Genomic DNA, 21,712 nt, shown 5'->3' with positions numbered 1-21,712 from the left:
TTTGGGAGGAAACATGTTTGTTGTGATATATGTAACTTTGGAATGTCTATTAAAATAAATAGCAACCTCATTATATTACAGGTAAAAATTTAACTTATGAAGCCATAAGAGGAGCCTTGAGAGTTATCTGAAAGGTTTTCAAAAAAAAAAAAAAAAAGAATCTTTTTATTTTCATAAATTAACACACATAACAGTGGGATTTTTAGTCACAAACTACCGAACAGAAAAGAACTGCAGGGGCATTGTGTGTGCCAAGTTACCAAAAATGTACAAATTTCACTTAACTATTGACCATGATAATTATATAAACACTTCAGGCGGCTATTTACTGGCCCAGACCAGCCCAAGGAGATGCTGAGGTCTCTCGCCAAGGATTAAAATCCAATTCAGCACCAGAGAGGGGCTCGAGAAGACACACGATGTACAAGGATCCAATCTGACAGGGTGCAGTGCCAGAGGGCGGACTATGCAGGGACCCTTGCTTCACAATCAGAATAAACAGCCTCTGCTGCTCAGTGTGTGGCTAGATGATAGTGTCACACTTTGATTTTAGTAAAATGAAGCCTTCTTCCTGGCCAACTTTTGATACAGGAAGTTTGGCTCTGGCAAGGAGCCCTCCCCGTGCACGAATCCAAGGTAGGGGGCTACGAGCCTCTGGCCAACCACAGACTTTGGGGACAGCCACCCACGATGCTGTCTCAGAGGTCCTTTCCATGATACTGGGGTCGGGGGACACGCACAGAAAACAGAACACAAGGTAATTAAGGAAAGCACCGACTGCATACTCGGCCCCCAGGGAACGGGGGAAAGTACCACCGCCTACAAGTTGGTCTTTTGCAGATCTCGACGTACATTATGAGATGAAATTCTAGCCCTGGAAACGAGCACTGGCTCTGTGTTCCACCAGCTGCAAGAGCCTTGGATTGATGGCCCTGCCCTGCACCCTCTGTGCCACCCTCGGCCTGGCAGGCAGAGAACCAGCCCCACGGGGAGGACTGAGCCCAGAAGGTGGGATCTGCAGTTAACCTCAGGTTGGCTCTGGTGCCCTTGGTAAGGCCTTTCCAGGCAATATTGTGACAAAGTGTCTGATTTTCACAGCTCGAGGGGGAGTGCTGAGTTCCAGATTCACAGCATGAGTTTCTGAGCTCTTCCGGCTCCAAGTAAGGCAAACGCTACATGTCTCTGCACTGCACCCTCCTTGGCTGTAGCTCTTAAGAGTAAGGTCAGTGTGAAAAAGTGGACATAATCTGCTTGAGTGGGTGATGAGGTACATTTAAACTGATAGAGAAATGAAGCTGCAAAGGAAACCAGAAGAAAAAGGGGGAGGGTGGCCAATACTGCCAGAAACTGACAGAGAAAACCACAGCTGAGGGGTCAGTGAAAAGCCAACGGGCAGAACCACTGATTGGACCTGAGATTTCTCCTCTCTTTCCCATATTAAAATCACTAAATCTGGTGGGGTGGGAAGTCCCCATCCATGGAAACTACCAACTCCAAGCCCAGAACCAGACCTCCCAAGGCTCTGGGCAGGTGGCGCCAGCAGCCAACTGGTGGCACGTGGCATAGCTCCTAGGACCACGGACAGTGCTGCAGCTGTTAGACATTAAGACAGGTGCGGCTGAACACAGCTAAAACCTGACGTGGATTCAGGCAAGCAACTTCAAGTCTGCAGCGGGGGCCCCTTCTTAACTTCGGAATGAGGCAGGACCAGAGGCAGGCCGAAAATTACAAGGGGAAGCTGGCCTCAGAGAAGCTACTTCCTACACTCCCAGGACAGGAAGGAACCCGGCTTCCACCTCCTCCATGCCTCCCCTCCAGACGCTGCAGCTCCAAACCCCGCTCCCAGCCCTGACAGGTGCCATGCCTGCAAAGGGCAAACTTGAAATTGGATCTCCAGAACACTGGTGAAACTGCAGCCGCACCCACTTCAGTCTGCCACGTTTGCCCCACGGTGGACTCATCTACACTGGCGACGGAGCTGGCAAACAGGGTTCTGTTCATTTGCTGGGAGTTTGTCCAGAGGGAGCGCCCTAAAAATGTTCGTACGTGGGCACAAACTCATCCCTACTCCCTTGAGCAAAAAGATGGACAGAAGCATTTGTGTCTGAGGACCCTGTCCCAGGATGGGAGAGGTGCTGAGGCGACACACAGGTCATGTGTACACAGTCTGAGCAAAGTGGATGCACGGTGGCAGCCTCTGGTTTGCACTGTCCACGGCCGGTGTGAATGCCTGACTCTCCTCCGATGCTGCGTGGCCATGGCCTGAGAAGCCTCCGTGGGTCAGCAGGCCGGTACTTCGGTTCCTGAAAGCTCTGCCTGAGGCAGCGGGCCGACGAGACAGATGTGGCACTTTTCTCACACTGTCTGTTCTGCTCCAGTGAGGCACAGACTATCAGCCTGCAGAGGAAAGGCACATAGAGACCCCCACCCCCCACCCCATCTCCCCGCCCGCTGACTCACGGGGCAACAAAAGGAACCCAAGAGACATGATCCAGGATGGGACCACCCAGCCCTCTCACAGGCTGCCTGGGAACGTCCCCACTGGCCAGCACTGCTCCCCGGAGGAGGGTGGAGGTGGCGGCCGGCGCCTGGGCTGGGTTTTCAGGGTCTGGCTCACCAGCCAAGGAATGCTAACTCTCTGCACTCTTTTTACAGAGACAGAGATGAAAAGAAAAGATAAAACTCAAGGGAAGGGGAAGGGGGAGCAGGGTGAGGGCACACAGGCCTGACGTGGGATGGGACGAAGCCTCTGGGTTGGGGGCCTCACACAGCAGCCGGCCGCTCCCCCGTCCACACACTCCTCGGGTGCACACAGAGAAGCTGAGAGACCTTCCTGACGTTCCTCCAGGCTTCCAGCAGCACTGACGCAGGAGCCCAGAGGACAGCAAGGTGCCCTTGGACGGGGCTGCCCGTGAACTCCGTGACCTCGGCTGGCCCCCTCTCCCCCTGGACCAAGCAGCTCTGGCAGCTGTGGACACTCTGGGTTGGCCTTCGTCACCACCAGGGCCGCTGTGGACCTTTGTCATGGACACCACTTCAGATGAAACCCGCTGAGACCACACCCAACTTTCCGACTTGTTAAATGACCAGGAGAGAAATCTGCTCTTACTTCCGTCATTACAATAAATACATCTAGTTAGTGGCCGAGAATGAGAACCCAGATGAGTTACAACAGTCATGCCCCGAGTTGCATGTGGGGAAGAGGCTGCCCAAACGCGTTGATGGGAAAGGAAGGCTCTTGGCCACCCACCAACAAACCGGGTCAAATGCCTGTCGTGTGTTCTGGAGATGTGTATTGTCTTTCTCCTTGATGTCTTAAAAAATTCGTTTTAAAATCACATTTAAAGGCTCCAAACATGCAGCAAAAATTTAAAAAAAAAAAAAAAAAGAGGGAAATAAAACAAATTAATCAACACCACAACATTAAAAAGTGCAACTTACTTCAAATGGACCCTGGACGGGCTCCTCTGGCACTAGTGACCCACAGTCACAGAGGGGAAAAGACAATAGGGAAAAGCCACACACACACACACTCACACACACACCCCTGGTTCTGGACAGACGGACTCAAAGGATTAGAAAACACAACAGCTCGTCTTTCCTCAACTACTGAAGTGAGCCAGTGAGACCTCATGGGACAGGACGCCAGGTCTCTCTCCCCAGGCCACATGTCTGAATGATCTTGGTCTAGCACCACCATAAACGACGTGGGACTTTCACATGGACGTGCAAATGCTGTGAGTCGTTGAAACCTAGTGTTGCTGAAGGGGTGCCGCGTGCCCCTCCACGGATGGCAGAGAATGGGGTGAGGAGGCCGGCGTCATCCGGGGCCATTTCCAAGAGAAAGGGAGCGTTCCTGAGGTTCTGTGCTCAGCAGTACAAGCTGGAGGGCCTTCCTACACCAACTCCAACAGAGGCTGCACCCGGAAGGAGGTAAAAATCCACAGCCTGTGCTCTGAGGGGTTTAGGTGGGAGGGCAAAATCAGGTATCCTCTTCCAGGAGGCCAAGAAAAGTCTGAAGCCGAGACCCCCAACCTGAATCGCCACTCAGCAGCCGGATGACTGCTCCTGCTCCTCCTCTTCCTTGGCAAAGAAGGTCTCCAGTTCCATCAGTTTCTGTATCAAGAGTGCGTCCAGCTCGCGGCTCTGCAGTGCTGCCTTCTGGGCCCGTGTAAAGCTGCCTGCTACCTTGACCTTTCCACGTGCACGCCTCTTCCGAGGGACTGTGAAATCCTGAAACTCTAGGACTCGCTTCCTCTTCTGTTGGCTGATGGAGATGAGCGTACCGTTTCGTTCCTTAGGTTCCTCGAAAATGGTCTCTAAACACCTAAAGGTGAAGTACAAGACAGGATCACTGACACGCAGACCTGGGGGGCCACCGACCCTCCCCATCTATGCTGAAGGCTCACTCCTCCTGACTCAGCTCCTGTCTCTGGCCTGGAGCTTTATTTTTTTATGACCAAAAAAATACATACATATATATATATATATATATATATATATGAATATGTAACACAAGCACTTTGAATACGTAATACAAGCAATTTGGAAAACTCAGCAGTGGCCACAGGACTGGGAAAGGTCAGTTTTCATTCCAATCCCAAGGAAAGGCAACGCCAAAGAATGTTCAAACTACTGCACAATTGCACTCATCTCACATGCTAGCAAAGTAATGCTCAAAATTCTCCAAGCCAGGCTTCAACAGTATGTGAACCATGAACTTCCAGATATTCAAGCTGCATTTAGAAAAGGCAGAGGAACCAGAGATCAAACTGCCAACATCCACTGGTTCACAGAAAAAGCGAGAGAGTTCCAGAAAAACATCTACTTCTGTTTTATTGACTATGTCAAAGCCTTTAACTGTGGATCACAATAAACTGTGGGAAATTCTTAAAGAGATGGGAATACCAGACTACCTTACTTGCCTCTTGAGAAATATGTATGCAGGTCAAGAAGCAACAGTTAGAACCAGACATGGAACAATAGACTGGTTCCAAATTGGGAAAGGAGTACGTCAAGGCTGTATATTGTCACCCTGCTTATTTAACTTGTATGCAGAGTACATCAGGCAAAAAGCCAGGCTGGATGAAGCACAAGCTGGAATCAAGATTGCTGGGAGAAATATCAAAAACCTCAGATATGCAGATGACACCACCCCTATGGCAGAAAGTAAAGAACAAAAGAGCCTTTTGATGAAAGAGGAAAGTGAAAAAGTTGGCTTAAAACTCAACATTCAAAAAATTAAAATCATGGCATCCAGTCCCATCACTTCAGGGCAAACAGACAGGGAAACAATGGAAACAGTGACAGATTTTATATTTTGGGGCTCCAAAATCACTGTGGATGGTGATTGCAGCCATGAAATTAAAAGCCGCTTGCTCCTTGGAAGAAAAGCTGTGACCAACCTAGACAGCATATTAAAAAACAGAGACATTACTTTGCCAACAAAGGTCCGTCTAGTCAAGGCTATGGTTTTTCCAGTGGTCATGTATGGATATGAGAGTTGGACTGTGAAGAAAGCTGAGTGCCGAAGAACTGATGCTTTTGAACTGTGGTGTTGGAGAAGACTCTTGAGAGTCCCTTGGACTGCAAGGAGATCCAACCAGTCCATCCTAAGCAAAATCAGTCCTGAATATTCATTGGAAGGACTGATACTAAGATGAAACTCCAATACTTTGGCCACCTGATGCGAAGAGCTGACTCACTGGAAAAGACCCTGATGCTGGGAAAGACTGAAGGCAGGAGAAGGGGACGACAGAGCATGAGATGGTTGGATGGCATCACCGACTCTATGGACATGAGTTTGTGCAAGCTCCAGGAGTTGGTGATGGACAGAGAAGCCTGGTGTGCTGCAGGCCATGGGGTTGCAAAGAGTCGGACACGCGTGAGCGACTGAACTGAACTGAATACAAGCACATAGTGAAGAAACAGAAATTGGACAGGATGGTAAAGAATAAAAGTAAGACACCCCCACCCCACTAGCAACAGTGTTTCGTGTATCCTCCCAAAGTCATTCAGCATACAGACGTGCACAGGTGAACATGCCATCAGCAGAGGTCAGCCCTGATATGTGAAGGGCTGGGTAGCAAACATTTTAAAAACTGATGAGCCACTTGGGTCTCTGCTACATATTTATTTTCATTTTTTAAACAGTCCTTTGAAAGAACAGAGATCATTCTTAGCTCATAGGACTGGAAAAAAAGAAAGTAAACAGGCAGCTGGCTGAACCTGGCCTGTAGTTTGCCAACTCACGGCACCATCCATCCAGCAGTCTGGGTTCCTCTTTACTCAAGGGGTAGCAGACCACAGGCTCTCCTGTGCGCTGTGCCGCTCTGACTAGCAATAACCTTTAAGAGCGCCCCAGCTGGGTACGCAGGGATCCCATTTTAAGTGGCTGTGCGGTGTAACCCACAGTCAGGATGGATCGTAATTTAGTCAGAACTCTAGTAATGGGTATTTTTAAAGTTATTTCCAACCCTCTCCTATTATTGAGTTGGCCAAAAAGTCTGTTCAGCTTTGTAAAATCGTATGGACAAATTTAAAAGAACTTTTTTGGCCAACCCAATATTTAGCAATGCTGCAATGAACAGCATTATATGACAAAAGCTTCATAGCAAATGCTCATCCTATCTTATAGGATAAAACTCTCCTCCTTCATCCTAGACACCACAGGAATGCAATACACGTTTAACGATTTGAATAGAATTTAGACCCACACAAAGCCAAGTAAGTGAAATGTCTTCTGTATTTGGGTTTGGAGTCAAATCTGTAGATCAATGATTCTTAGTCTTGAAGACACAAGTACAAACGAAAAGAGGATGACCAACCTGACACATTTCTTTCCTGTCCTACTGCTGACTCCAATTCAAGCGAACACTGAAAATACCAATCCTAGTTATTTTTGAGATCCGGTACTGGAAGAACTGAACATAAAACCCATTCCAAAGTGAAAAGACTGGAGACTTACGTCGATCATTTCAGAAGCCCTCCCAATCTATTATTTCCTACTTGTGTGTACCTACCTGTTTGCAGGAGGAGATTTATAATTCTTGTTGGTATATATTTCTTCTAAACTAAACTCTTTTTTCTTTAACCTGAAAAGAGAAAAAGGTATAAATTCTTCATGGTCTCGGTTTTAAGAAAACAGATTTATTTATTTGGCTCTGCTGGTTAGTTGCGGCATGTGGAAGCTAGTTCCCTGCCCAGGGATCAGTCCCAGGCCCCCTGCATTGAGAGCTTGGAGTCTTAGCCACTGGACCACCAGGAAAGTCCCTTCACGGTCTCCTAAGAGCAACAGGATTGGTTTCCCAACTTTATCCTTTTCCGGTCTTTTACTTTCCAATAGCTCTTGATATGTCTCATGTGAACCATGAATCCTGGATCTTCCTTTTCATGCTGCTGATCTTAACTTTGTGAGATTCAGTTCAGTTATACTTCCTGGGAGGGATATAACTGGATCTGTACCTATTATCTTAGCTTACAGCTTCTTTTTTTCCTACTTTTTCAATGTTTCTTCTCTTTGACTGACTGTTCTCTTTTTTACCCTGCCCTCCTGGCTTAAAAATTACACATCTTCTGTTCTTTTAGCGGTTGCAAGAATTTTGATTAGCATATTTAACTTAGAAACTGAAGTGCAGTAATATTTTTACCCTTCTCTCAAACAACACAAGGTCCTGGGAAGTTCTAAGTCTAATCAATACTGTCCCAATTTAAACGTTAGCAGTGTTCTACGTTGCCTTTTGATTTTGTAATTATGCATCTAATGAGCTAACCATGTTATCTCTTTATTTTGTTAATTAAATTTCCTTTATTCTATTAACATGGTATACTACACGGATTGATTTCCTGTGTTCAACTAACTCTGCATTCCTGGGATAAAACCCACTTGGTCATGGGTATAACCATTTTTTCAAATATGTTGCTGGATTCAGTTTGCTAGTATTTGAAGATTTTGGTGTCTACGTTTACAAAGTTTCCTGGCTTCCTTTCAGATCATCTTTCTGTCTTTGGAACTCGGAGCTCTCCTCCCCGCCCTGGCTTCTTTTCAGATCATCTTTCTGTCTTTGGACTCTAAGCTCTCCTCCCCGCCCTGTCATCTGTTCTCTCTGTCTCTGTCTCCATTGCCGCCCTGCAAATAGGTTCAGCAGAACAATCTTTCTAGATTCCATAAATACGTGTTAAAATGTGATATTTGTTTTTCTCTTTCTGACTTACTTCACTCTGTATGACAGACTCTAGGTTCATCCACCTCATCAGAACTGACTCAAATGTGTTCCTTTTTATGGCTAATAGTCCCCTGTATATATGAGTTTGTGTTTTGTCTGTTTATAGCTTGTTTCTTTTTTCCCCAGCAGGAAAGATACAATTTTTATGAAATAGCTTATTCAGATTTTTATTTTGACTCTGAATTTTGTTATAGTTAACCATTTCCTCTGATTTCTTCAAGTTTCTTTTTTTTTACATTTAAGTCTGATTTCATGTGGAATATATTCTGGTGAAAGGTCTAAGATAGAGACCCAGCTTTATTATTCTTAGAATGGCTGCCCAGCTGTCCCAGTAGCACTTTACTGATTAGCCCATCTTTGCATCACTGATTTGAGGGGACACCTTTGTTACGTATTAAATTTCTCTATCTTTTTGTGTCTATTTATGGACCCCTATTTTTGTTTTACAAGCTTGTATATTAATCCTCTGGCATCATGTTGTTTTGTTCTTCTCCATTCTGCCATATTTATTTACTTTTTGACATGTACATGTGTGTTTAGTCACTCAGTCATGTCTGACTCTTTTGTGACCCCATGGACGGTAGTCCAACAGGCTCCTCTGTCCATAAAATTTTCCAGGCAAGAACACTGGAGTGGGTTGCCATTTCCTACTCCAGGGGATCTTTCTAACCCAGGGACTCAATCCTGGTCCCTTGCATTTCCTACACTGGCAGGCAGATTCTTTTTTTTTTTTTTAATTTTTTTTTAGTTGAAGGATAATTGCTTTACAGTATCGTGTTGGTTTCTGCTATTCATCAACATGCAGGCGGATTATTTACCATACACACAGCTTTACAGTTAGCTGTGCTGGGTCTTCGCTGCTGCACTTGGGCTTTCTCTAATGCAGTCAGCGGGGGCTGCTCTTCATTGCAGTGCGCAGGCTTCTAATTGTGGTGGCTTCCTTTGTGGAGCGTGGGCTCCAGGGCACGTGGGCTTCAGTAGTTATGGCTTGCGGGCTCTAGAGCGTGGGATCAGTAGTTGTGGCAAACGGGCTTAGCAGCTCTGCATCATGTGGGATCTTCCTGGATCAGAGATTGAATCCATGTCCCTTGTGTTAGCAGGCAGACTCTTATCTACTGTGCTACCAGGCAAGCCCTGGCATCATGTTGTTTAAATTGCTGAGATTTTACAACATATTTTAAGATCTCTTAAGACTATATTCTTTTTTTTTTTTTTTTAAATCTACTTATTTTTGGCTGGGCTGGGTCTTGCTCAGGCTTTCTCCAGTTGCAGCGAGTGAGAGCTACTCTTCATGTGTTGCATGGGCTTCTCATTTCAGTGGCTTATTGCAGAGCACAGGCTCTAGGCACTCATACTTAGTGGCTGTGGTATGCAGGCTCTAGGGTATGCAAGCTTCAGCAGTTGCAGTTTGCAGGCTTAGTTGCTCCACAGTAAGTAGAATCTTCCTGGACCAGAGATCGAACCCATGTCCCATGCATTGGCAGCAGATTCTTTACCACTGGATCACACAGGAAGTCCCAAGACTAGTACTCTTTTATTTCACTTGTTTGCTGAATTTTCCAGGCTATTCATGCTTTAGTTCTGTACCTACGTTAAATACGTGGCTTCCCGTTCATTCATATCTCTTCCTAAAACTACAGAGCCTGGTCAAGTGTATTTGCTTTAAATTTTGTTTACTGGAATGTACCAGTTACTAAATTACTGCTTCTCAGCTCAGAACGTGGCCTCGGTACCTGCTCTGTGATCATGGAATCTTGGCCTCCTTACACGTTTCTTTTCCACAGTGAGTACAGTGCTGGACTTTGGCAAAAGAAGGCACCAGACGAACACTGGAGGAGGAAGGGAGCTTTTTTCTTGCTCCTGCCACATGGTCCATCGTGGGTGTTTGTGTACTGGGGTGTCTGAGGTGGAGTCAGATGGGGACACTTGGAGGGGCTCAGTCCCAGCTGAAGAGCCAGAGTGTGCAGCCTCCAAGGACTCCTGCAGCACTAGTTTGGTGACCACTGCACCACAGATAAGGCATTCAGGGACAGAAGCACATGGTGGGACCCCAACTTCCTGGGGGTCATTTCCTGTGACTCCCCTGGAGCAAGCATCCCCCACTGTAGGCCACGCAACTGCAGCAGCACCCCAACACCCTGGGTGCAGCCCTCCAGCCTCATCTCGTGTCCCACAAGGCTGCTGTTGTTTCCTGCTCACCCAGCTCCAGTGTTAGCAACCCAGCCATCTGATGGCTGCAACCATACCTTCTGCAACAAAATGAGACTCCAGTTGAGGTGAGGGCCCTAAGATGCCCTTCAGAATTCTCTGTACGGGGCACTTTCCTGGTGGCTCAGAATTGCCTGCCAATGCAGGAGGCATAGGTTCGATCCCTGGTCTGGGAAGATCCTACATGGCGCAGAGCAACTAAGCCGATGTGTCAAAACTACTGAGCCTGTGCTCTAGAGCCCAGAACTGCAACTACTGAGCCCAAGCGCCCTAGAGCTTGGGCTCCGCAAGAAGAAAAGCCAGTGCAATGAGAAGCCTGCCCACTGCAACCAAGAGCAGCTCCCCGGAACTAGAGAAAATTCTCTGTACACCTCTATGGTTACTCTTCTGTTATATTTATAGTTTAACACTTTAATATTAAACTTGCCCTGTTTAACATACCATGCGGTTTCCATCTCTGAATGGACTCAGACTGATATGTGATACTAAGGTAAAACCCCTAAGGCTTTGCTACACCACGGGTCCTCACACCGGCATACTGGAAGACTTTCAAGAGAGCACACGGGAACTCAGCTCCAGCGTAATCAACCTCCTGAACTCTAATCTCCTGCTCATGACTCATCTAGAAGTGTCCGTACGCTCATGCATAAGTTCCCACAAATTCTTCCCGAACAGTCCCATCCACCCTGAATTCTACCTTAGTATCGGAATCAAATCACTGATCTCACCAACCCCTCTTTACAGATTAATGAAGTCACTGTAAACTTGTCTGGGATGTGTCTCTCCCCACTTAACACAAGGTTCCATGAAGCGGCTTTATCGAGAGGAGACTGGGTCTGGTATAAGGATATCTGGATTTCAGATTCAGTGTGGGATGGAGCTCTCAGAGGGACTTTGTTTCATTCACCTCCTGACTATCATCAGACAACGCCTATTTAAGAAAGAGAGTTTCAAACACCAAAAACTAAAAGTTTAACTGTACACAATGTCTTTTTCAAACTATTCTCAACACTCAGTCTGTTATCACTTAGAAAAGCTGGACTTAATAGTTGATTCTTCTTCTTAAAAAAAAAAAGTAACTGAAATGTTTACTGGGACTATCAAACTTTTGAAGATAAAGTATATAAAACTTAGAAGAATTTTAATCAAATGTTATACAGAAACATTAAGTCAATTATTCAATCTTCATCTTATAAAATACAACTTCTACTTTCTGTTAACAACAAAAATTATATGATGAGCTGCCATGACAATTGGTTTGCAGTGATACACTTGTACCCTACATTGAAGTGATGAGATTTTATATTAATTAATGGATCTTTTTTTTCCCATGATTAGTTGTTCCTAAAAGTCTAATCACAGTTTGATTCCTGCATGTGCACACATGTACTGAAGCAACATCATGCTTTGTTATATAGTCCTCTCTTTGTAACTTATTATTTTAGCTACAAATCACATTGCTTTATTATAAATTCAATAACAGGAAATTTTTATACATAGATTTAAACTTTGTCTTATGACTTTTAGAAATCTATAAGATGTATTCCATAGTTTATTTCTCAATGGTCTGTATGGTTCTCTTGAAGGTGAATATTAACATAATTATTGTTTCATAGCCCTGGGCGTGGAGGGGAGACCGTATTTGTGGCACTGTGCCGTTTCATGTAAGAAACTTGGGCATCCATGGATTTTGGTATCCACAGGAGCTCTTGGAACCACTTGCCCGAGGATACTGAGGGACGACTGCATTTGAATTGGAAAACAGAAAAGTAAGGAAATAAGACTGATCCGGCTGATGGGCTTGAAAAATAAAATATGCCTTTGCTAATTAAGTTACATGTCAAAAACTTTCCATAAGTTTAAGGCACTAAATCAGCATCTTCAAGACATAAAAGTGTACTTGAAGTAATAAAAGCATCTTAATCAAAATGTCTTTGGTAAAGACTTATTGAAGATCCTAGTTTTCAAGCTCACTCATTATATAGGATTAAATAAAGTACCTCTAAGTGACAAAGTAGCATGTAATTTGTTAGCCATCTGATACTGGTCAGATCCTCCTGGGTCACGTCCCACAAACCAAGACACTGCCTACCTGCAAAGCCTGGGTAACAGAACCCAAGGGAGTCAGCACTTTTCAATTCTTTGCTTTCAAAAAAAAATTAAGTGATAAATCATTAAATATAATTTGATGATAGATCACTGAGGTATTTTTTAATATTACTTGACAGAACTTGAAAGGGTTGAATGTCACTATTCCACTAAAACTCTCTCCACTCCTACTACTTATCTAAATAAGGTGAATAAGGTTTTCTAGAACTTATATCTACCAAAAAATTGAAGATAGGATATCATAATTCTGAACCCTATTTTGTTCTAATAAAAAGGACTATTCAACACAGGATATCTGAAATACTTTAAAAATTTCTCTTGAAAAGACATTGCAAAAAAAAAAAAGAAAGAAAAGACATTGTAGGATGATCAATAAAAGAACTATAGGATACAACACATTAAGATAAAACCAAGTGGGAAAAGCGGAACGTCAATCATAGTAACAGTTAACTGTCACATCTGTATTGTGTGAAGCAATAAAATAGATACATTTTTTTCTCAACTGGACTGTACAACAATTTTAAATATTGGGAATTCTTATTTACCTTCTACAGGTAAGTCCTTGATGTTCAGGAGGGTGAAATAACTTACTTTGGGTTAATCAAGGGACCCAGGCTTCAATTCGCCAATGAGAAATGAATGCGTGAAATCCATCCCAAAGGAAATGTAACTAGACATCTTATAAAAATGTGTGTGTCTTCATTGTGTGTGTGTGCGTGTGTCACATGCACAGTCGTGTCCCTCTCTTTGTGACCCCAAGCACTGCAGCCCACCAGGCTCCTCGTCCATGGAATTTTACAGGCAAGAATCCTGGAGTGGGCTGCCATTCCCTTCTCCATGGGATCGTCTGGGCCCAGGGATCGAACCCGGGTCTCGTGCATCTCCCGCATTGGCAGGTGGACCCTTTACCACTAGCGCCACCTGGGAAGCACATATGTGTAATGCACATCATCCCCAAACTCCAGTCATGTCAAATACACAATCCAGAATCATGCCCAATACATAATTTAGTAACCGTTTTCTTTTCACTTCGCTCTTTAGGGATGAGCAATCGTCTCTGTCACAAAAATCTTTAGAATCCAAAATTTTAAATCATCTCTGTACCATAACACGGATCTAGCATTAAAAAAAAAAAAAGACTTCTCTCATAACTTGTGGGTCGCTTTCCAGTTCTGTGTGCAGAATGTCGTGAGTCTGGGCTGTGCGGTTGAGTGAGACCTGTGGGGATAGGAGCCACCAGGGCCAGGACAGAAGTTCCGGCATAACACAGGTGTCTCAGCCACTGAGCCCTGGCACCGGCACCTAAGCCTGGAGACAACAGCAGTGCCGACTTCCCAGCACCCCTGGAGGAGGCATTGGGATTGTAAACACAGAGGGACCTGGCACAGAGAGCTCAGGAAGTGACCCAGAACCCTGCACACAAATCTCTGGCCACAGTACTGGTGAAATTCTTTTGGATAAATTCCTAGAAGTATTGATATAACAAAAGCTCAGAGTATATGATCATTGAAAAGGCCACTATATTATACTAAACAATTTCCAGAAAAATACATCCGTGTGTGTTAGAGAAGGCGCTCACCTTTTGGGTCGAGGAAGGCCCATGGGCGTGAGGTTAGGGTCTGGCTTAGGAATGGTTTTCCGGATGCGAATCTGTGAGACTTTCTTCGGCCTCTTCTCCAGCTCAGCCTATTTTTAAGAAGAAAGACAGGTTGTAAGTCATTCTAAATACACAGAGGCCCCTTTGTTGACACTCACCACACTACTTTCTCAGTGTACAGGTGGCTTCGGGAAGCAGTTTTATGACAGAGCTCCCCCAACCACTCCTCCCAACAGCATTTTCAGCAACTGCCCTCTTCATGTCACTGTGCGTGCAGTTCAGATACTAAGATGATCAATACACAAGTTTAAAACTGTTGGAGACAGTGGATGTTGAGAAACTGAAGCACAGCATCATTCACTCATCTCTGAATGTGTGAAGTCCCCTGCTCTGTGCTTCAATTCTCTGAATGTTGTTAAACGCGTCATTAAGAAAAAAGGGTCCGGAGAGCAACGAGGATGAAGAGATCCCAGGCACCCTTTAGTGGCCAATGGAAGAGCCCCTGTCCTGGTGACATCCGGTACTGGGCTGAAGCTACAGGTGGCAGTAAGGAGACCCGGGGGCTGTCTGCACCTGTCGCGGAAGCTGAGGCGCCTCTGCCACCCGAGCCCACCGCACCAAGTTTACCTCTTTCTGGTCTGGAGGGCTGCCCTGTGGTCGGGGGCAGGCGGCCGTCACACCGTCCAGCTCGTCAAACCCGGGAACCGGGAACTCTGAGGCTGAGAACAGGAGCTTGCTGACGGCTGAGTCTGTTACCAGGTGAGACTTTGGTACCAAGGCAGGGAATGGAGGCTCTAGCCTGAGAGAGACAGCGGAGAGAGAGACAAAGAAGCAAATGTGGGACAGGTTCACCTTCCACGCCGGCACTAAGTGACATTCCCGTAAGGCTGTCCCCATGTTGCTTCTGGACACGCCTGTGTCTGCATGTGTGATAAACTACAAGAATGTGGTCAAGCCAGTTCCCTGGGGTGGAATAAGGAAACTTGGAAGATGCAGTGAATAAGGAAAAAAATGGGAAAAGGCAAGGAGTGCTTGCAGGAAGAAGACATTTAGGGAACTGAACAAACAAATTGTGCTTGGATATGATCAACAGCATCCGGGCACTGAAATCGGCTCAAGACCTGAGATGTATCTTGAGGGGACTTGCAGTACAATGACCTGGCTCCTGATTTTGACTTTTTTCATTTTTTAAGTAAATGGGACTGATCCCACAAATCACACAACTTTAGTTACACAGTCCTGAAGCTGAACCTCTGCCTGTGCACCTGAGAGATGCAGATCAGGCTTAGAAGGAGAACAGAGGCCAGAACTGCACCGAGCTCAACCCACAGCAGCTGCTAGAGTACCCCCCTCAGCCCCACGTCTCCCTCCCTCCGCGAGCCCTCACCTCATGTGACTGCCGCCGGCACTGTAAGCAGCTTCCAGGCCCGGAAGAGGCATGGACGGTAACACGGTGCGGCTGAAGTGGAGCAAGAATAAACAGTGACAGGTCAGGGTGGCAGGATGGTGGGAAAGGCTGTGGGGCCCCGCAGGTTTGGAAGGATGCTCAGTCAGAGCCCAGGGAAGACCTGAGAAGCGTCCATCTACCCATGGAGACAAAAACCTGCCTCCAGGGCATGGAATTTACATGTCCATGCCCATCACTGGAATGGAGGTGGGCTGACAGGAGGGCTGTGGCCTGACTTAAATGGAAAGGCAGAGAGAGATCAGAAGGCAAACTGATATTGGTGAAATTATTTTCAACTGTTCTCAGTGGTCAAACCACAAGAACTCTTTCCCAGTTCATAAAAGCCTATGAATTCTATAGCTATAACATGTACATGCCAATCTTTGAAGTTCCTCTACTCCAGAAAGAAACAGAGGTAGGCTTATAAATAGTCTGGGTGTTTGCCTGCATAATTAATTTAAAAAGTACTTCTGTATACTTTACACACCAAACAGTGAGTATTAACAGCTGTGAACAGATCATAGATACAAGTCACAAGTCACCACTTACAGTCTTTAACACACAGTGCGATTTTTTCTTGGCAAGAAGAGGGCAAGAGAAGAAAAAGAGAGATTTAAGATTTAACGGTTCGTAGAATTAAACCAACAGAATGAAGGAAGGTACCAAATAAAGGGTTCTGCAGGAAATCCAGATCCTTCAGGAAAATTCGAGGGGCCCGTACTTCAGAATTACTGCTGCACTTTCTTAGCAGAGATCTGGCAATAAACAGGCAATGCAGACACAGACTCTGAGCCTTGTAGCTTTAGGAGCGCCCTCCCCTCTCCCCAGTGGGAGGATGCAAACACGGGACTTCAGCAAAGGACGGGGCATGGAGTTTACCTGCTCATGGCGCCCAGAGGTGACTGCCGCTTGCTGTGAGAGGGTGGAAGGGCAGAGATCTCCAAGGGGCAGGCGGAAGGCCCATGCTGGCTCCAGATGGACAGCACCCGGCCCACCGAGTAGGGCAGGGAGCAGAAGACCTTGTCAGCTATGGAGGCGGGAGACCGCAGCCCTTTGAGGCCCTGTGTTAACTGGGTCATGAAGAGCCTCTGCATGGCAGGCGTGTGGCTGACGCAGCTCCGTTTCTTCGTCCAGATCCGGTAGCATCCCGGGGAGCAGAGTGCTAGGAGCGTGTGGAGCCCGAGGACGGAACAGCCCCCTCTGGTCTGGACTAGGGCGGTGGCCCTGCGGTCCTGGAGGGGAACTGGAGGCTGGGCGCCTGCCTGGCTGCAGAGGCCAGGGTCTTCCCTGAATGTGGCCATTCCAGGGCAGCCTTGGGCCAGGAAGAAGGAGAAGGTCCACTTGGGAGGTGGAGAACGGCCCCAGCGGGCCTCTCCTAAGGCGAGTCTCGCGGGCGCACAGTGCTCGGGGAAAGTCCTAGGGGACTCGGCCACGCGCTCAGGGCCCAGCTTCACACGGAAGGATACCGGGAAGGTTTCGGAACCGAGCAGCAGCGATGGCATCTTGTCACTCACATCTATGAAGCTCATTTTGACAGTTTCGAGCGAATAAAGCATCAGGGGTTTACTGCTAGGCCTTCTGTCCCAGTCACCAGCTGCCAGACACGGGTTCAGCTGCGTCATGCTGCAGGAGAAGCCGTCCAGGAGCCTCCGGTATCGGAGCTGCTTGTAGCTTTTAGCCACGGGGAGAAGGTCCGAGGAGCACCGCCGGGACCGCAGCTTCTGGGTCCTGGCAGCGGGGACCAGTCTGGAGGCGAGGATAGACAGCTTGCTGAGTAAGGCCAATTCTTTGGTAGGCATCCGCACATTCAGGCCCCCCGAGGGTGGGCCCGGGGCAGCCTTCAGCTTTGGTACGTGGCTCACAAGGCTTCTGGCAGGGGCTGTTTCGGGCTCTGGGCACGCAGGTACAGACATGGCACGGGAAGTGAGAAACCTGTGTGCTTTCGTGGGGATGGTCTCAGAGGAACTCTTTAGGAAAGCAGAATGTGCAATTCTACTCCTTTTCCTCCCTACGGAGACCAGCTCCTGGCAGGAGACTTTCTTGCAGGTTCGGGGGGGCTGCTTCTTTAAGGGCAGCGCCCCCTTCCTGTGAGAAGTGTTCCCAAAGGCACCGTGGAAGGCCTCCCGCCCCGTGGAGCTGGGGTCTTGAGCACGCCGAGGGGCAGTGCGGGGGCCGGGGCATGTGCATGACTCTGTGTCCTTTCTCAGCGGGTGACACGAGCTTTCCTCCTCCACGTCAATGGGCTTCTGAGGCCCCACGGCAGAGGCGCCCGTGGCCGGCTTTGCTGAGGTGACTTCCGTTTCTGAGGCGGGCTCATTTTCGCCACCCTGAGGTGGGCTCTGACTCTGCCCCTCATCTGACAACGTATGAGATGTTGTGCACTGTCCCAACACTGTGTGTGCTTCTTTCTGGCGTGCCTGCTCCTCTTCCTTGTGGCTCAGAACCTTCTGGCTTGGGCGTCTCTCCGAGTCAGCCGGCACCCTCGGAGCTCTAAGGTGGGTCTGAGATGCCTGGCTTGGGACATCAGCGAGACCGCCTTCCCTGATTGCCATCTCTTGCGACTCCTGCCCGGCAGGAAACTGACCCCACGGCCCGCTCTGCTGCTCTGCAGTGTCTTCTCCTTTCACATTAGTTTCTGCATCTAGCGTCAAAGGCGAGCTCTCCGCCCTAATGGCTGTGCTGCTCTCTTTGCTAGGCTCACTCTCACTCCTTGGTGCTCCTCCTTCCATCTCAGGCAGGACTGTGGTGTTCTTATTCTCACAAGGCATTTCACCGTCTATTGGCTTAAAAAGGTTTTGGGGGTCAGTTTCTTCACTATTAATAATTGTTTCTGATTTTTTTTGAGACAATGGGTGCAAAGGCATTATCTCAGTGGATTTCGGGCTTCTCGAGGGGACAGAGTTTACATCGTGGTGTCCAGAAGATGTCAACTCTACTGAAGAAATTCCAATGGTATTTTCTTTGTCTTGCTCAGGATTTATTTCTAGTCTTGATCCTTCAATTGTTCCTTGTGTTTCTCTCAGGGATGCTTCTTTAACTTGCTCTTCATGATGAATGTAATTTAAAGACATATTTATTTTACCCAATACTCTTACATCTGGTTCATGATCTGCAACAGACCCCGTGTCAGGCACACAAGGGCCTGGACACACTTCCATTTCACAGTCTTCTACCGGTCTCCATACTTTCTCTTCACATGATTTTTTAATATTGAGAGAGTCTGATGTAGAAGAAGCAGCATCTTGAAAATCCGACTCCTGGTCAATCACTCCTATAAATGCAGCGACAGGCGCTCCCCTCTGGGACAGCGTACTCGCTGAGGCTTCCAGCGACGTTGCCCTGGCGTGCCTTGCACCCCCAGTGAGAGTACCAGAAACCCTTCCATCCAGAATGCCTTCTGTGGGCTCATCACTACAGCCTGTGGAGACCACATGTGCTGTCCCATCTGTGGGCTCCGCACAATCAGAAGTCCTCCCACAGCCCCCTTTCTTGGGGCTCCTGCCAGATGCTGAACTGTTACTGCCTGAACCAACGGGTGGAGCCTTCAGGCTGTGGCTCGCCTCTCTGTCAGGCTCTGTGGGCGACTTGCACTGGTCACGGCCGAGCGTCTCCTCAGCTGGGTTACCTTCACCTCTGCATTCATTGGGTCCGCCTGGGTTACCCTGGGAGCCGAGGGCGTCATCTGCCTTCTGCTTGGGAGTTTCAGCTGCTTGGTTCACGTTCTTAACACCGGAGAACATTATGGGAGGAAACTGGCCAAACAGTTTTTCAGGACTTGGAATGTTTGTGGGTTGGTTTAATTCTTGTGCGACACGAGCAGAAACATCACGTTGACAGAACACAGTCTCTTTGGGTGTGTCCTGTTCTTTTTCCTCTGGCCCTTCCTTGCATGGTCGGGTGGTTTGGTCTGGAGCTTCACTGTTTAACGTGCCTGCCATCATTTCATCTCTGGCCTCACCTCCAGGAAGGCTGCCTTCAGTTTCTCCCTCACCTGGCTCACTTTCCTCCGATGCACAATTCTTTCTACAGCTGCAGCTTTCCACAGAGCTGTCTCTCCCTTGGGAGTGGTGATCGATATGCTGAAAGGTATCTTCATACTTGGTTAACAGACAGTTCTCAACGCCCAGGGTCGTTCTGCTGGGCTCCAGGGCAGCACACCTGCTCTCCTCTGGGACGTTTTTCTTCACACAAGGGCAGCTAGAGAGATCCTGAGACGGAACGCTCTGACGTTCCCGGACTGAGACCTCTACAGGCAAGGCTGCCACTTTGCTCTTATCTGAGGGAAGTCCAGAATGCAGACTACCTACTCCCGAGTTAGCTGCTTCGGTCTTTCTTTCTAGGCGTTCTGATCTGCTGTTTGAAGAGGCACCACAGGTTCTGTCACTTGGTGGAGAGATGTCTTCCGTCTTTGTTTTCACAGGAATGGGGTGGGTTCCGGCAGTGACAGCTGTGCCATCCTCTGATGGAGGGCGCTGGCTCTGGCGGGAACCCCCGCTCACTGCCACAGGCATCTCTTTGTCGCTTGGCAACTTTGTGTGGGTTTCAGAATTAAGGGACACTTGATTTAAAACACATTCACTTCCTGTTTTGTTTACAACCAGTTTGTTGTCATGAGGAAATTTATTCACCTCCCAGGCAGCGCTCTGTTTACCTAAATGTGGACCATGGTCCTGGGCATTTTGTATGGCTATTTCTGACTCAGGCCTGTCATCAAGTTCTAGGGATGGTGGCAATGGAGTAATGTCTTTCTTGGGCTTAGACATCTCATTTATAGAATTTATCTGGTCCTCTGGCGTTAAACTCACAAGGGATTTCCCTTCAATTAAAAATCCATTAGGTGAGGCTTGGTTTAACTGGGGTCTGCCTTCTAGATTTCTCTGGGTACGGACTAAGGAGTCACAGTCTCTACTGTGAGTCTTCTCAGTCAGCACACTGGGCTCCAGGGTAGTTGTCTGTTCTGGTTCTTCAATCTGCACCGAGGAGGGAAAATGACTCCCTTCAGAGTCTGTGCCTGGTTGGCTCATTTCAGCAAAAGTTCCTCTGTGGTCCTCATTGTTTGCCAAGCTACCGTGAACATCTAAAGTGATTTTCAAATCATTTTTTTCAAGCATTCCTTCCATGGCTTTAGTAAAAGAACTGGGTAGGAAGGAATTGGAGCAGCCTATATGGGGACTGCCTCGAGGGCAGTAGTGATCGTGGGCATTTTCTTTGGGGAAGACAGTAGTCTCTTTTTTTCCAGAACAGTGGCGACTAGAATTCTCTCCTGGTTGCCTGGTGTTAACAAGGAAGAGTTCTCTTTCACTTCTAGGGTTCAAAGGCTGTTTGTGTTCTTCTCTAGAAGACAAGTTCTGGCTTTGACCATTCCCATCCAAACAGGAACTGTGCGTCTTTCCAGCAGATCCCTTTGGCAAGCCATCACCTTCAAGACCACGCTTTTCTGAGGATGTTGTTCTGGATCCTGGACCAGATAAACCTGATGTGAAATGGGAAACTTTAGAATTTTCTTCTGAGGGTTCTGTTATAACCACCTTTCTCGTGGCTTTGGGACTGTCATGTGCAGAACTGTGTCTCTCACTGTGGTGCCCAGGGACCTGTTGGTGATTGTCATCGGCTTCACAGACGAGGTTTAATTTACGTAACTCTTCCTCCCTGCTGTCCACTTTGGAAACAGCACTGTTCCCTGGTAACAATGACAACCAAGAAGGATAAGTTCTTATTTCTTCACATTCTTTTTCTTTTGGATTTGCTTCTGTTAATCCAGGGTCCACAATGTTTAAAGGCTCTAGAGAAACTAAGGTGCTGGACTCTGAAACCTCAGCACTGGTCATGATTTCGTCTGTCTCTGAGTGTCCACGACACCCAGCCAAGAGACCCTGACTCACACGGCCATTCTCGAGTCCTTTGTTATCGTCCACCTTAGTTCCATGGACCTTCATAACTTGGACTTCCTCAGTAGATGTCAGAAGAGTTTCAGCTGTGATTTGTACATTTCCTTCTGCACAAGAGAAATAAATCTGAATTAATGTGTAATCATTTGCTCTAACTTCATAAATTTAATCACGCAACAAAAACAACTCCAAAAGAGGATTGCAAAGTTAGTGTTACAATACCATTGGCTTTGTTCTT

General features: G+C 47.2%; 1 protein-coding gene across 5 annotated transcripts in view; it reads right to left on the bottom strand.

Moving 5' to 3' along the window:
- Positions 1-151: 151 nt before the first annotated feature.
- The window catches only part of PRR14L (proline rich 14 like), a 40,688-nt gene continuing 19,127 nt past the window's right edge, over positions 152-21,712 (bottom strand). For 4 of the 5 annotated variants that reach the window (XM_027566229.1, XM_027566232.1, XM_027566230.1 and 1 more), the window contains 6 exons: positions 16,466-21,581; positions 15,527-15,598; positions 14,767-14,938; positions 14,122-14,228; positions 7,023-7,094; positions 152-4,327 (listed from right to left, as the gene is read on the bottom strand). In XM_027566229.1, coding sequence (XP_027422030.1) covers positions 4,048-4,327; positions 7,023-7,094; positions 14,122-14,228; positions 14,767-14,938; positions 15,527-15,598; positions 16,466-21,581 — 5,819 coding nt within the window. In that variant the 3' untranslated portion in view covers positions 152-4,047. The other variant, XM_027566233.1, reaches the window with a different exon arrangement.

The sequence above is a fragment of the Bos indicus x Bos taurus genome, chromosome 17, assembly GCF_003369695.1.
Source record: "Bos indicus x Bos taurus breed Angus x Brahman F1 hybrid chromosome 17, Bos_hybrid_MaternalHap_v2.0, whole genome shotgun sequence".
Taxonomy (NCBI): Eukaryota; Metazoa; Chordata; class Mammalia; order Artiodactyla; family Bovidae; genus Bos; species Bos indicus x Bos taurus.
Note: the sequence above shows the minus strand (reverse complement) of the source record. Positions and strands in the feature narration are given on the sequence as shown.